This window comes from Larimichthys crocea, chromosome XXI (assembly GCF_000972845.2).
Source record: "Larimichthys crocea isolate SSNF chromosome XXI, L_crocea_2.0, whole genome shotgun sequence".
Taxonomy (NCBI): Eukaryota; Metazoa; Chordata; class Actinopteri; family Sciaenidae; genus Larimichthys; species Larimichthys crocea.
In genome coordinates, this window is record NC_040031.1 from 11,351,359 (window position 1) to 11,366,079 (window position 14,721).

General features: G+C 42.5%; 1 protein-coding gene across 2 annotated transcripts in view; it reads right to left on the reverse strand.

The window, feature by feature from the left end:
• Positions 1-347: 347 nt before the first annotated feature.
• Positions 348-14,721, reverse strand: part of wnt7bb (wingless-type MMTV integration site family, member 7Bb) — a 30,167-nt gene continuing 15,793 nt past the window's right edge. For both annotated transcript variants that reach the window (XM_010733430.3, XM_019265785.2), the window contains exons 3-4: positions 6,329-6,600; positions 348-2,069 (exon numbers count right to left, since the gene is read on the reverse strand). In XM_010733430.3, coding sequence (XP_010731732.1) covers positions 1,590-2,069; positions 6,329-6,600 — 752 coding nt within the window. In that variant the 3' untranslated portion in view covers positions 348-1,589. The remainder of the gene's footprint in view (positions 2,070-6,328; positions 6,601-14,721) is intronic.

A 14,721-nucleotide genomic window follows, 5' to 3' on the forward strand; every position in this document is an offset into this window, starting at 1 on the left:
CCAAGTTGTAATACACTGGAATTCCTTTAACGTTGATAATCTAGCTCGGAGCAAAAATAATCCCGTATAGCACTAATGAGAACAAACAAAGTGTAAATGATCAGACCCAAGTCAGCTTTTGTGTTAAGTGAAAAAATACTATTAGCTTTTGTCCGGTAGCATATCAGACTAAATAATAATAATACAAATAATCATAAATATACCTCTGCTATTGTATGCATGTGTGTGCAGTTCTTTAAAACCATCACTCCACTGACCACAGCTTTAAAAAATGTTTTGAAATGAACTAATCCTCTTAAAACTAAAGCTTCAACTTCAACTGATATTTTAGCAATAAACTGCCAAACTGAGTCAAATGGGTGTTTATTAAATTCTCATGAGTCGTATCTGAATAGAAAATATCAGTGCAGCACTCTACAACACATCCAGCAATATATCAGTTTCATGTTTTAATGAATTGAGGAAGGATCTCTGCAGTTAAATGAGTTTTCTTGCTACTGTCTATTAACTGAAACTGCAAAAGCATCCAAATATATATATATTTTTTACTGTTTCGGGGGAAATGACTGCAAACAAACTATGCTACAGTAAAATAGAACCAAGGTGTTTGAATGTGAAACACACTGTAATGATGTTTTTTTTTTTTGTCGTCAACATGCCAGTAGCAATGAAACCTTTTTTTTTTTCTTTTTAAGAAAAGATTAGGTGTTTTGGGGGGGGTTGTGGGAAGGGGGAGTCATTTTCTAATAGACACACATCTTCAGTCAGAGTTTCTAAAAAGTATTTTTCTTTACACTTAGTACAAAAAAGACATCTCTACCCGTTAGTGCTTCGTTTTAAGATACTATAACATAAATAAACAATTTATTTTCAGTGTTCAGAACAGACAGTTCCAGTGTGACTGGAAAACTAACATACTCCACCATATTCCAGTTGGCAGCAGAGGGTTTAACAGAGTTCTCCACTCAAGATTTTGGCGCACCCCAACGCACCATACTTACAAAATGTTCTTCATTTCTACAAACCTCCAACATAAGCCCCAGCCAATTTGGGGGGGTCATTCATGTCAAGATTCACTTTTGCTCCCCTTTAGTGAAAATACAAACAAGACCTTTTTTTTTAAAAAGTTTTCAATCAAAGACTTGACAAATCTTTCCCAGTCACAACCTCATCAGCTGCTGTCATTTTGATCAATTCCCAGGTTACTGTGTTTCCTCTCCATGCATGAGTCTCTTGTGAATTTAACAATTACAAATCCCAGAGTGCAAAGCACAGTTCCCAACGAGGGCCTCATTCATTACCTGTAGTCCCAACTTCACTGTGGATACATCAGTACATGAGCACAATCTCTATGTGACAGTAAAGTTCTGGGGTATTACCTACTGATATTTAGCATTTACTTTCTGAAAAGAAATTAGATAGATTCTGCTGTGCAAAACGATGCCATGAAGAGCTGATAGTGTAAATTCCATTCCTTTATTTCAAAATCTTTCACTGGTCCACGTCACACTTTTATCTCGCTCGCTTGAGTCTTCCTCATTCGGCTAGTCCTTGGCGCCTCACTTCCTGGCACTGAGTTCCTTGCGTCCTTATTTGCAGGTAAACACCTCCGTCCTCTCACTGCACGTGTTGCACTTGACGAAGCAGCACCATTGGAACTTACAGTTGCACTGCCACACTTTGGTGTACTGGTGTGTATTGTAGCCCCGCCCACAGCACATAAGGTCACAGCCGTCTGTATGCGGCGAGGTGCGGTTGCACAGGCGTCCCTGGGTGCCCACGCTCCCCGTGGCTGCGTCCTCCTCGCAGTAGTTGGGCGACCTCTCGATGTAGACGAGGTCTGTCTCCATGGGCTTGCGGTAGCCCTGAGTCTGCTTCACCTTGAGGTGGGTGGGCTGGCGCAGTCGGCTAGCCCGGACTACCTCCACGTGCACAGCTTCGTTGTACTTGTCTTTGAGTACGTAGCCAATCTCGCGGAACTTGGGAAGTGTAGTCCAACAGGTCTTGGTGGTGCAGGAGCCTGAGACGCCGTGGCACTTGCACTCTAGCTTCATCCTTTCTTCTAGTACCTGGAGAGTGATAGAAAAAAAAACAGTTGTAGAACTCCTTCAAATGAAGACAGAAAATTTGACTCAAAACCCCAAATTAAAGACATAAATGGACAAATCCAATGTCTGTCCTAAAAGGTCTGTTCACCTAAAGTATGAATACCTTCAATAGCCTCCATATTTATGCAGATTTGTCTACTATCAACTATCTGCTTGTCTATATTTGACTAAGGGTAGGAGAAATAATGTATTTTATAACTTGGGTGAACATATTTTTAGATATTGGCATGCAACCTAAAAAGCTACCCATTTTTGCCTTGAACATTTGAGTGTTCCCATGCTTTTTCACCACTGATTTACTGACATGCAGACAGATTTGCAACGTGGATTGGAACACTTTAAGCTTTGTTGCGGATCTTCACAGCAAGTACAAGAGCAACATACCAGTTATGAGTTTAGTTTTTTTCTTTCTGCATTCCAACTTTATCAGTGAGTAATTTAGCATCACCTAGATGCTGTCTGAATGTTTGTTTCGTGCCGTGCCACTGTGCAAGTGGAAACAAATGCAAAAATATGTCAAATCAAGCAAGTCGTCAAGTTGTTTATTTGAATTTTTTGTGCAAAAACTGTGATGGCAATCGGGCATTCTTATCTGCATTAGTAAGTGGTGACTGTGCTTGATTGAGTACAGAGTGACGGATCTCTGTTGGAGCAGACAAATCCAAGCGTATCTGAATTTTCGGTCATGGATGACATGCAGTTGCATGTCCTGAGGGAGGGAAAATTGCACTTACTGGTAATATTCCAGCCTGTAATTTTGTCTACCTTCCCTAAACCACATCAATAACAAGGGGAAAGAAGAAAAAAAAAACATGGATCTCATACAGCTATCAATCATCTTGGATAATTTGAATCCAGATTATTGTCATTACATGCGCATGCAGTACAAAACAAAGACAAACTCAATTAATTGTTTACAGCTGGACAAGAGACTCGAGGCTTTTTTGACTGCTTAAACAATGTAGAGATAAACAGAACAAAGCGATGTTGCCACATGCTTGAAAGTGGATCACAGTTATAGATTCAGATGCTTTTAGTCAGAGAGCCATATTGGATGCAATGATATGTATATTTTTTTTTAGGTTATGCCCATACTCAGACTTAATTTCTCTCTTTGAGGTTATCTCCAACATATGGCACACAATGTCTTCTCTTTGCTGCCTAATCCCAGGACATATGGGAAATATTGAGTGCTGTCGTCAGTATTGAAGTGTCAATCCCTTGCCCCGTGGGACTAAGAAACTAAAAAACCTCAAAATAAAAACTGTACCCTCTTCGCTCTCTGTTGAACTGCTCTCAAAGGAAAAAGAACAGAGGAACATGGGGGTGGAGTCTGAATGGGACATATTAACACGTCTGTAATAGTCCTGACATGAATCCTTTAACCAAATTAGGAGCATTCGACTTGCTCGAACGAAGCATGTGTCATTGTTGTATGAAATGTAAAAGTTTGGTTGGCAGGGCATTTTTCCAGTGCACTTTTTTTCCTGGCACCTCGCCTCGCCAGCGGCACAAGTCATCTTTTCTATCAGACGCTTATGAAATGTACACAAGGGTTGTTCAACGTCTCGGTCCGTCTTGTCCACGGACTCATGTGATCGCAGTTTTCCTGATTTGAGGACAATTTAACTAAAAAAACATGAGCTCCCCCCTCCGACTTCATAAAAGCAGGGGTCAGCTATCCATCTTGCCTCGGATGTTGATTCAGAACGAGGATTTCCAAAAATGTATAGCACAAAAACCACAAGGAATGCCTGGCATAAGGAGTCTGACAGATGCATGGAAACATTTACTTAAACTGTGTCCATCAAAGCCTCTGATCTGTTACTAATTAGTCCAATATGACCAGATTCCCATCTAAAGATCACTTTGTCAAACACATAGCACTGTTGCCAGATTAAAGAGAGCTTGTGATTTACTGGGTGTTCTTTTACATTCGGTTTAGTCACGAAATCTGTTGTAATTATAGTTTTCTGTTTCAATGACGCTTCTTATCACTCATTAGAAAACAATATCTCAGCTGGATCCCATTCGAGGCACAATTTCCTCCCTCATCGAAATCAGGATCATTTTATCAGCTCATTTGTCTTGAATATATTGGTGGTGAGAAACTTTTTCTTTTTTTTCTCTCTCTTCCAACAAGTCTCATTGCAAATGCTGGCACATGATATAAGTAGGAACAGACCTCGATGGCAATGGACGGGGCAAACAAACAAGGCATTACGTATTTTACACAAGAAAGAAAATCTTCTGCATAAAAACAACCGAGGTTTAATTAAAAAACTGACTAAGGCCCCATTTAAACATGTCATTTCTTGGTCTTAATGTGTCTAAATACACTTTTTTTTACACATATTTGTTGACCAGCTTACAAATCTGATGGCAATCTGTCTAGGCAACGTGCAGTTCATGGTCTGCAACAGTCCAGAGGACAGTGGTAAAAGCTGTTTGCTAACTGCCAAGACCTGAAGAACACTAATGCTTTGATAAATCAGTTTCTTTCCCGGTATATAATGCACAAAGAAATATACTGGTGCTATTGCAAAGTTTAATCAGCAGACTGCACTGTGATTCAGAATACTGTTGCAAGCTACACAGACACGAGAGAAGCAGCAGCTCTCGGCAATGTCAACGAGAATTGGTAAACAATATATATAGAATAAACTATTTAACATGTTGTGAGTATTCAACTTAAATATTCTTTGCTCAAGAGAGCAGCCCTCTGAGGACCTTTCCATAGTCGCACTGGTGCAAAATCCGATGTTTGTTTTCATTTCTGCTCAATATCACATATCATATTTTCAATTTTTCCGCTTTCAAATAATCACCCTCAACAAACCCATATTGGTTGGGGAGCCGGTATCCACTCAGGATGCACGACGTGTGGGCTCAAACAAACTCTGCTCAGACAGAAGGCTCAGACCTCTCAGATCCTGAATAATCTCCTCAAGTTTAAATAAGAATTCATCTTCCTCCCGTCTCTGCAAAGAGGAAATCTGACCTTTGCACATCCTTCTGAAAACTGATTTTCCGAGCCCCAGAGTGAGAGCAGCAACAGTGCCAACTCTAACCCTGACAGTCCAACATGCCAGCACCCTGGCATGCAGCACACAGACCCTATCAGTCTGCTGTGTTAACACCGGCATTGTCGGCCTGCTTTCACACCCTGAATAGACGCAGTCAAATGGCAGTGACATGTTTTGGTATTGTGCAGAGAACTGCAATAATATCCTGTTCCTGACTTTACACTTCATAATTCCATGAAAGGAACTGGAAAGAGGGGATGGCAGTCCTCCATTTGGCAACTATTGGCCTGACCCTATTTTCCCAGTGGACACGATAAAGCTCAAGTTATTAATTAGATCCATTTATCAACATAACATCATCTCTTCTCTATTATTTACCTCTCACACTTTTTCTCTGACTGTTCTGGGATGACTAATAGCAAACAAACATGTCCATAACGAAGTTTGCCAACACTCTCTCAGAAATAAAAGACGCCCTCTTAGAATGGAAAGAAATGTCAATAATTGGCTGGAGGAAAAGCAAGCTGCTGAAAGGCAAACTGGGCGATCAATCAATCCGCAACTTGGTCAATCACAGTCCTTTGATGACATGACTGTGTGACTTTTAGCTCTTTATCTGGGACTGTTTGCTCTTCTGCAAAGGAACACATTAACACAAGCATCTATGCATCCAATGCACGAACACATTTGTCAGGTACTGGGTCATGTAATGTTTTCTTTCTTTAGAGGAATATTATTTCATGTCATCCATCTCGAGGCTCACTTGAAGGATAGTTCTGTTTTTCACTCGGATCATCACTTATGATAACAGCGTACTATTGCAGAGATCTGTGAGGTAAGAAACATGAGCAGTAAAACAACAATCTGCCGAGCTGTAAACAGACTTAGACAGTTTAGGCAGATTATCTAAACCCCTACATTTGGATATATTTGGAAGATAAGCGACTTCACACAAAAATGTTGATCATATCTCAGCAAAAAACCTGCTGACTGTTGTTATGACTGGTAGGAAGAATGGCCTATAAAGTAAATCAAAATGATCCGTTAAATCGCATAAGGGGGAATGAGATGTTTCATTTTATAATATCGTCCTTTCAAAAAGACTTTTTGGGGTTTTGCTGTCTTTCTCTCTGGATCACTTGTAGATTATACACTTGTGGCAACGCATCTAAGATTACAAAAAAACATCTTTACCTTTCTCCCTGCCTCATTGTTATGTAAGTTCATCAGGCGGCGTGGGGTCTTTTTAATCTCGCGGGCATCCACGAAGCGGCGAGAGAACTCGATTCCGTACTTGATGTCAGCCGAGCAGCCTCCCCACTTCCAGCCTTCCTCCTGATTGTAATACCCCTGCTTCTCCCGGTCGCAGCCGCATTGGCTCAGGTTGCCCTGGCTGCACGCCGCTGTGATAGCGTGGGCCACCCCTGCCGCTGTTATGGCGTAGGTGAATGCTGCTTCCCGACTGCCTGAAAGAGGGGAAAACCACTGTCACTTTATGCACAGCACACTTCTCAACGCGCCACTCAAGTCACATAATGAAATTTTTTTTTGCCCTCGATAAACAGCACAGAAATTCCAAGTCTGCTACATCATCTTGATAAGCTACCAATTTTTTTCCCTTCCCTTTCCTAAACTGCTTCCCTCCTGCACCTTGGTAGAAATGTGGTCACATTTCCGACCGCAAAGTCCTTGGGCCCAGCCTGCGAGAGTGCAGTGTTGGAATTCCAGTGTGGGGAGAGCTTGTTTAGGTGCTGTCCAAAGTGCTGAATTCCTCTACAGGAGCACCTTGTACTGCTGCCCACACTGCAAACAGCTGGGGTCTGCAGGTCTCACTGCCTCTTTCACACCGCTCACTGACAAGTAAGAAGACACTCAGGGGAGCAAGAGCCAGATGGTACCAAGACTGCACAGGATGAGATCAGCAGCTAAACCTAAACAGCAGATATATATTTTACCTGTGCTGTGTGTTCAGTAGTGCTGTGTTAAAAATGTATTAATGCAATTTGTATCTCAACATGTAACCCCTCAAGTTGAAGGATTACTGTCTTTGACTGCTTGGGCTTTTGCCACGGGATGAAATGTAAAATGCACCATCAGAAAGTAGAGTCTACACGTTTGACCAAATAAATTTTGACTGTTGATCATGTGGCGATCAAGACCCTCTTTTTTTCTTCTTATAGCACTTAAAATTTGTTGCTCTTGGGTAGAAATATCTCTGTGTTTGAAACATTCAGTCTCCAGTCTTGCTTATTCGGTCCATGGCAGATCATATTATGTGTGACGAGTCTTTCAATCAAAAACATCTAAGCAAAATCAAAGTTATTCACTACACCGTTACGCTTGAACTGCGGTGAAAGTTATTTTCAGGATGATGAATAGATAATACATTTCCATGCACCAAAGAGACAGGAATCAAAAACCAAAAAGGTTTTTGAATAAAACAAATTTACTAATATAACCACAGGCAGGAAACTTCAAGGTTTGAACAACAATGCTCTGTTGTCTTGTGTCGATTGCTGATCCATATGCTGATTAATATGCTGTTAGAAGCCCAGAGCTCAATGTGGTGCTTCCAAATTTCTTGCTTTGTCAACCAACAACCTTATTCGCAAAGACAAAAAATCATATAAAAATGGAAGATCTACTATTTGAGAGGGCGAGTCAGGCAAATGTTTTCTTGACAAATGACCTAAATGATTATTAATTTTGCGTAGCCGCCTATTCTTATCAGGGTTGCAGGGATCCCAGCTGCCATTGGGCGAGAAGCAGGATACTCCCTGGACAATTCACCAGTTCATCACACTGACACTTTTTTGACACAATTTAGAGTCACCGTCCTATACGCCTGCATGTATTTGGACCCGCGTAGCCGGAGAGAACCCACCCATACACTGGGAGAAGACACATAGGAAGTTCACACAGAAAGGCCCCAGCCGGTTTGTGGGTTCGAAACCCCATAACCTTTTGCTTTTTGCTAACCAACGCACCACTGTGGTGCCCACAGAATGATTAACTGCTTATCAAATCAACTGAGCATTTCAGCGTAAAAACAAATCACATTTTCATCATAGAATAATGGAACATTAATGATGGTTTTAAGATGCAAAGACAGCCTCATGACACATTCAGCCAAAAGGTCAGTGACAACAACCCTTACCATACCATTCGTTTGTCTTTCTGAATCTCTCAGAGTCCTCTACTACTCTAATTCTAATAGCTATGGAGGGCTGGCTTAAAAGGCCTCCTCTAGTCCAAAACAGACTGTGGGCTATTACAACCTCGGTCTCCCTTCAACTGGCAGTAATCTGGAAGGGGCCAAGCAGCAGAATCAAGGCTAACCGCAGAAAAGAGAGGAATGTTTTGTAAGTCTTTTGATGTATGTTGTGTAATGTACTCAGCTGCGATTATTTGAATCTCTCTAGGTGAAATTAATTTTCTTCTCCACGTCAGAGAGCCAAAAGCGCCCTTGATGATTTATCATTTCTTGAATGACTTTCAGACAAACAGCCATAAAGCTTGTCAGATCAATTTGGCAACAAACTTTACTGTATTACCTCAGACATTAACAGCAGCTCCAGTGTTCTGGACGTTGTGACTTGATGCACATTGCAAAAGACGTGGGTGTGAAGACCAAGCAATATATCAAATCCTCTGTGGTCAGTGATTCCTCAAAAACTGATTTATTTGTAAGTAAAATATGATCCAGGGTGAAAAACTACAATATTTTTTGATGAATTATGATATTTGTGAATATAAACCAATAAAAAATGGTGCACTGTATTGGACTACATGCTCATACATGTCAGATGTGACAGACTTACGAGACATTTTCAAAAGGGGTGTAGCTTCAAAACGAAAACACAGAACTTTCTCCGTGCAAACTGGAGCACCGAATCTGGTGACACACCAAATAATGAAACAGAATTTTTTGAAAACATCCAGAACCTCAAATAAATAAACTGTCAGATATTGCAGGCACACATATAGCCGCGTCCACCAAAAACAGAAATAATATCCTAAAGTGAACAAACGGGGTGAAATGTTTACATGTGCAGCGGCACAAGTACAACAATAAAGTGGAAATTATGAGGAAACAAAACACGCCTCAGACACGAGAGACAAGAAAACACAGTGTGTACTGTGTCATTTTGCCTGACCAAATAAACTTTTAACAATTTTAAAAGTTACTGGACATAAAATCTTTGCTTATTTTACCTTATTTAATGGGCCCAGACAGTGCGGTCAGATAGAGCCAAGGCTGCTAGCGGAGTCTCGCCTAGCAATGTCTGCTTTGCATAAAGCAGAAAAATGAAATGCGCTCGCGTGTCGGTGTATGTATTTGTCTGTTGCCTGATTTTATGGAGCTTTTCTCTGCATTTATAAAGTCGTTTGCATTAAGTACTTCTAAATTAACTGTTTATATGCAGTCATTTGCAGCTGGGTTTTTTTTTTTTTTCATTTCCTCTTCTGTCTTCAGAGGGACTTTTTGCACCTCTTATTCTAGTCTCAGGGGTATTTTCCTTCTGAACTCTCCGAGACGTTTTCACCCAAAGCCACTGTTAATTTCCTATCTTGGCACAGCACAGCTAACACCATGGCCACAGGTTTGCCCGGTGGGGACTGACTCACAACCACTTGCTTCTTTGGTTAGCAGTAGAGCTGTGCCCCACCAGCTTGTGGTAACATTCTGCTGCCCCCACCTCACACACACGCACAGATGCAGGCTCATGTACGTGCCATACACACACACATACATATGCACGCAAAATGTGACCGGCCGCATAATAAAAATACACAACACGCTCACACAAACCCTCCACCCTCACACACATACACTGTTAAAAACACATTTGCACATAGACGCACAAACAGAGCGTCACTGTAATGTTTAAAACAGGATAAAAGCAGTTTCCAGAGAAAGGGTGGTTCCCTGAGCCATAGATGCATGCCCATTTCTAGGCCCATTGAGTTGTGCTGCTCATGGGGAAAATGATGATGATGGGGCTTGTACTGGTTGTCACCCCCTGGTGGGTCTGGCACTGCCAAAGCTTTTGCATGGACATAATGAAAGCCAATTACACAAGCCATGGAACTGTGGCGATCAAGACCCTCTTTTTTCTTTGTGCAACGAACCAATAAAAGACATCGGAAATCAGATTTTTAGCACTTAAAATATGTTGCTATTGGGTATAAATATCTACGTGTTTGCGTTCAGTCTCCGTCTTGCTTATTCAGTCCATAGCAGATCATATTATGTGTGACGAATCTTTCGATCAAAAACATCAAAACAAAATTTAAAGTTATTCACTGCACAGTTATGCCTGAACTGCGGCGAGACTTATTTTCAGGTCAGCAAAAATAAAATGCATGATGAATAGATAATTCATCTCCATGGCCCAAAGTGACAGAAATCAAAAACCAAAAGATTTTGAATAAAACAAATACTAATATAACCACAACCAAGACACCCCAGATTTGAACAACGATGCTCTGTTGTCTTGTGTTGGATGTTGTCTGTGCAACATTATTTTACTCCCTCAGGAAAGGAAGGCCCTGCTTTGCTAAACAGCCGTGCGGTTGATGAAATGCGGAGGAGAAAAAGCACCCATAACAGCAGCAGAAAGCCCTACAGAGGCTGGCCCCAGAGTCCTGACAGCCCTCCAGGAGGAACCACCCTGGGATAGCCGCGTAAGCTGCCAGTGGAAAATTGGAGTGACCAGAAAAACCTCAATGAACTTGAAAACATCCAGGAGAGAAGAATGGGGGAATATTAAACCAGATGTCTAATGGAGTTTAGTGGCAAGTGTCTGCTACACTATCCAAGAAAGTAGGGAAGAAGAAGCTCGCCTTGCTTTGCTCAGAGCAGGTACAAGAGTTCATAAAAAATACCCCACTACATCTACACATCCCTGCGTCAAGGACTAAAACCAGAGATGTATCAAGGCTACTGACTCAGTATGCCTTGCCCTTCACATTAACTGACCACACCACTTTGGACACCAGCCCCTGCTGCAACACCCGTCATGTCTTTTGACCATCTGCCGAAAGTGGGACACAAAAAGAAATCTCTGGATGTAGTGGCTCGCCGCTAAGACGGCAATCTGTGTTTAGAGACGGAGGCAGGCACACCGCTAGACAAATTTCACATGACACAGCACATGAGATTTACAACCGACGACACTATACAGCCACTGCTGATGTAGTATAGGCTAGCTGATGTAGTAACACTGCCGCTGACCTCAACGGGCCTTCCTTTTCTTCACCGCTCACAAGCCATGGTTAGGCTATGTTGCTGACAAGAGAGGAAAGGGAAAAGATATATGAAGGAACTTCGTCAAGGGATTGTGGAGGCCACTGCTCGGTCCAAAAGCCAAGCCGGGGTCAGGTTTGTTGTGCGCCTATCCTATCGTAAGATCACGGTTTGAAATGTAGACATACTTTAAAAGTTTCTGCCTCTCCAGAGTCAGTTTTCTTGTTTGTGTGGCCACGAAACGTGATTTGGATTCTGACGATTTCACACAAACGCGGAAGAAAATCTGCAGGATAAGCGAGCTGCAGCGAAGCATGCAGACATAAGAGCACCGCAGCACAGACACGACTTCATTAACCGCAAAGGTGCGGAGAAGTGGGGTGTGTTAAGAGGAGAGGAGAAGGAAATCAGCAGATGAAAGTCGCTGGAGAGAAGTTCAGGCTGGAATACTGGTGGAGGTCTTGCCAAACCAGAGGAAAACACACACACACACACACACATACACACACATAAAGACCGGCAGAGCCCAGCAGTGCAGTTGAATGGCCTCTCTACACAAGACAAGCCTGTTGGTGGAGCAGTGAAGGGGAAAGCTTTTTAAAGCCCCCCCCCTCCCCTTCATCCCGGACATGCACTCATACCCCCGGGGACAGAGGTGGATTGGATTGCATAAGAAATTACATCTCGACAACACAACAACACACTGGAGATTTGGAACCTTCATATCCATTAAGTACAAGGACATGCCATCACAGACAAATGGCACTCCAGTGAACAAAGGGGAAAGTGTCACCTGCTGGTGGCCACGAGTGTTTACACTTGTGGTGATGATGACTGGCACTATGTTATAAACAGGACAAGGAAACTTTGTCCTCTAGAGGACCCGGCTGTTGAAAATTTCCAAAACTCACCTGCCACTTTGTCTCAATGACCGAATTTATATATTTTTAAGGTGGAAAGGGAGATAAGTACCGTAGTTTTTCTGGATGTACCCTTGAATCCCGTCGTAGGTTTTTCTACTTCTCTCTTTCTGCCTTGCTGCACTTCAACTCTTGTCCTTAAGACAAGCCAAGAAAGTCCTTAATCTTCAGTTAGAAAGAAGCAAAAACAAAACTTTATATATCAAGATTCAGAATGTGATACACAGCACCAAAAACCTCTAAAAAAATATATAGAATCAAACAAATCTGAGCACTGATTTATAGTTCTGGTTCATGCATGCTCCATGAAAAAAAAAGAAGTTCCACCTTGTACATATATAATAAAGTTGTGACACCCAAAATACTGAAAACAAGCTCTAACCAACTCCGAGCTGGCGCTGGAACTGTGACTCCAGGGCCCCATGGAAGGGGAAGAAAGTTGGAGGAAAACCCCTTTGCTTTGTATACCAATCACTGAACTGACTAATGCGCTCTCTACTACTGTTTTCCGTTCCGCTTTATGTACCGTTGCTATGAACATATGCTCCCAGCAAATTATAGACAAAGTTGTGGTCCATGAGGTTTGCAGCTTGAGGAATTAGCACAGCCGTGTTCCTGTACAATAAAATAATATTGTTTTACCAGAACTAGGCTCCACATTCAAGTCTACTCACATCATGGAGCTGGGGAAGTGACACGCTTTGGCACAGCCGCTCACTGTAGGGTCCCGAGTTTGATTCATATAATAAGGAGAGCTTTGAGGAGTAAAGCTAAAACAATTATGAGTTGCCGGTATTAAATGCTGAGAATTTTAAGTAAGCTGCCTCCCAGGCACAGAAAATTGGGCTGGCAGAAAGCATCTCAAAAGCATCCTTTTTCTTCCCTGATCTCCCTGAGGTGGAGATAAAGCTTTTTGACTGAATACCGAGACTTGCTAAAACAAGCACAAATCCTTCTTTCCACCCTTTCATCCTAATAATGAGACCGAATCAGGACCTCACCTGCTCAGATCTGGAAATGTAGGCCTGTAAGTGCTGTACATGGTAATCATCAAGTTCATTTGAGGACAGTGTTGAGGATTTTCCTCAATTTCAATCCCATTTGACTTTGTTTCATCTTCAATGGAAACATATTTACCGAGATATATATCAATCCCACATCATATCGTTGAAGATATCATTATCATCATCACTATAATCAGCGAGTCAAATATGCCACTGATGACATGTTTCCTTACTCATTACAAAAGAAACCTCCAGACCTAACATTTCCATATTCGCTGATCTTCATCAAACCCTCAAAATAAAGCTCTGGGTCTCTTAACATCCTCTTCCTCCTACCCAATGTCTCTTTCCCTCAAACTTTCTGACTCTCCCTCTCTCTGCGCTCTCACCTAAGTGGGCCAGTAGCGGTGTGATTGTTGGCACATGTAAATGTCCAGTGGCGGCCCTGCGTGTAGAGAATACAGTGATTGGCCTGGGATTGTGTGGAACAAAGCGCACTGTGAGATTACAGTTGATCCTCTCGCATCCTGTTTCCTCCTGCGTCTAGCAGCACTGGCAGACACAGACAGACGCAGATCCCACCGATAACACATCACCGCGGGGTTGGGAGGGGCGAATGACACACATACATACATACATACACACACACACACAGGGGCCCAAGGGCCAGGGCCCAGAACGACCCCGGGCCACGTCAGCAGACAGACGGTGGGTGGGCAGAGAGAGAAAGAGAAGGGAGAGAGAGGGGTGAGGGAAAGGAGAGGGACCCTAGCTCCCGACACACCCACACAGTCTGAGACAGAGACAGAGCTGATGAATGAACAAGCAAAGGGGGCCTGGCGATGATAGCGATGTTTGGTCGCGTAGGACGCGAGGCCCCACCCTAGATCCAGACACATGTTGTGGGCAAGCGATGTGAGGCGAAACATCGGGAGAAAAAGAGTACGAGATGACCTTTACCGCGGCGTGATGACCACAGCCCACACACTGTAGAACAACAAAACATCAGACTCTCCTATCTGATAAAGTTAGGGGAAAGATCCTACACACTTGGGACACACACACACACAAACACACATACAGTATATACGAGTGCTCTGGTTTCTCTGAACTCACATAGAGGAGGGCAGAGAGGATTACGACTACCCACATGATGATGGGCTGAAAAATAGGCCTTTTATCCGCCACCGTTCCACCATAACACAATGCACGCATCATTTCCACACTGTTATCCGCATGGTATCAAGTACTTGGCTGCCCGGGAGCGAATCTGAAATCTGGCTAGTAGCTCGGCACTACGATGCATCACAGACATTTTATCTTTTTTTTTGCGATAGCAGCCTTGCATCCTTTTGCGATAAATATTTTTTTATCTATACGTGGATAAGAGAAGTGGTCGAATGATTACATATC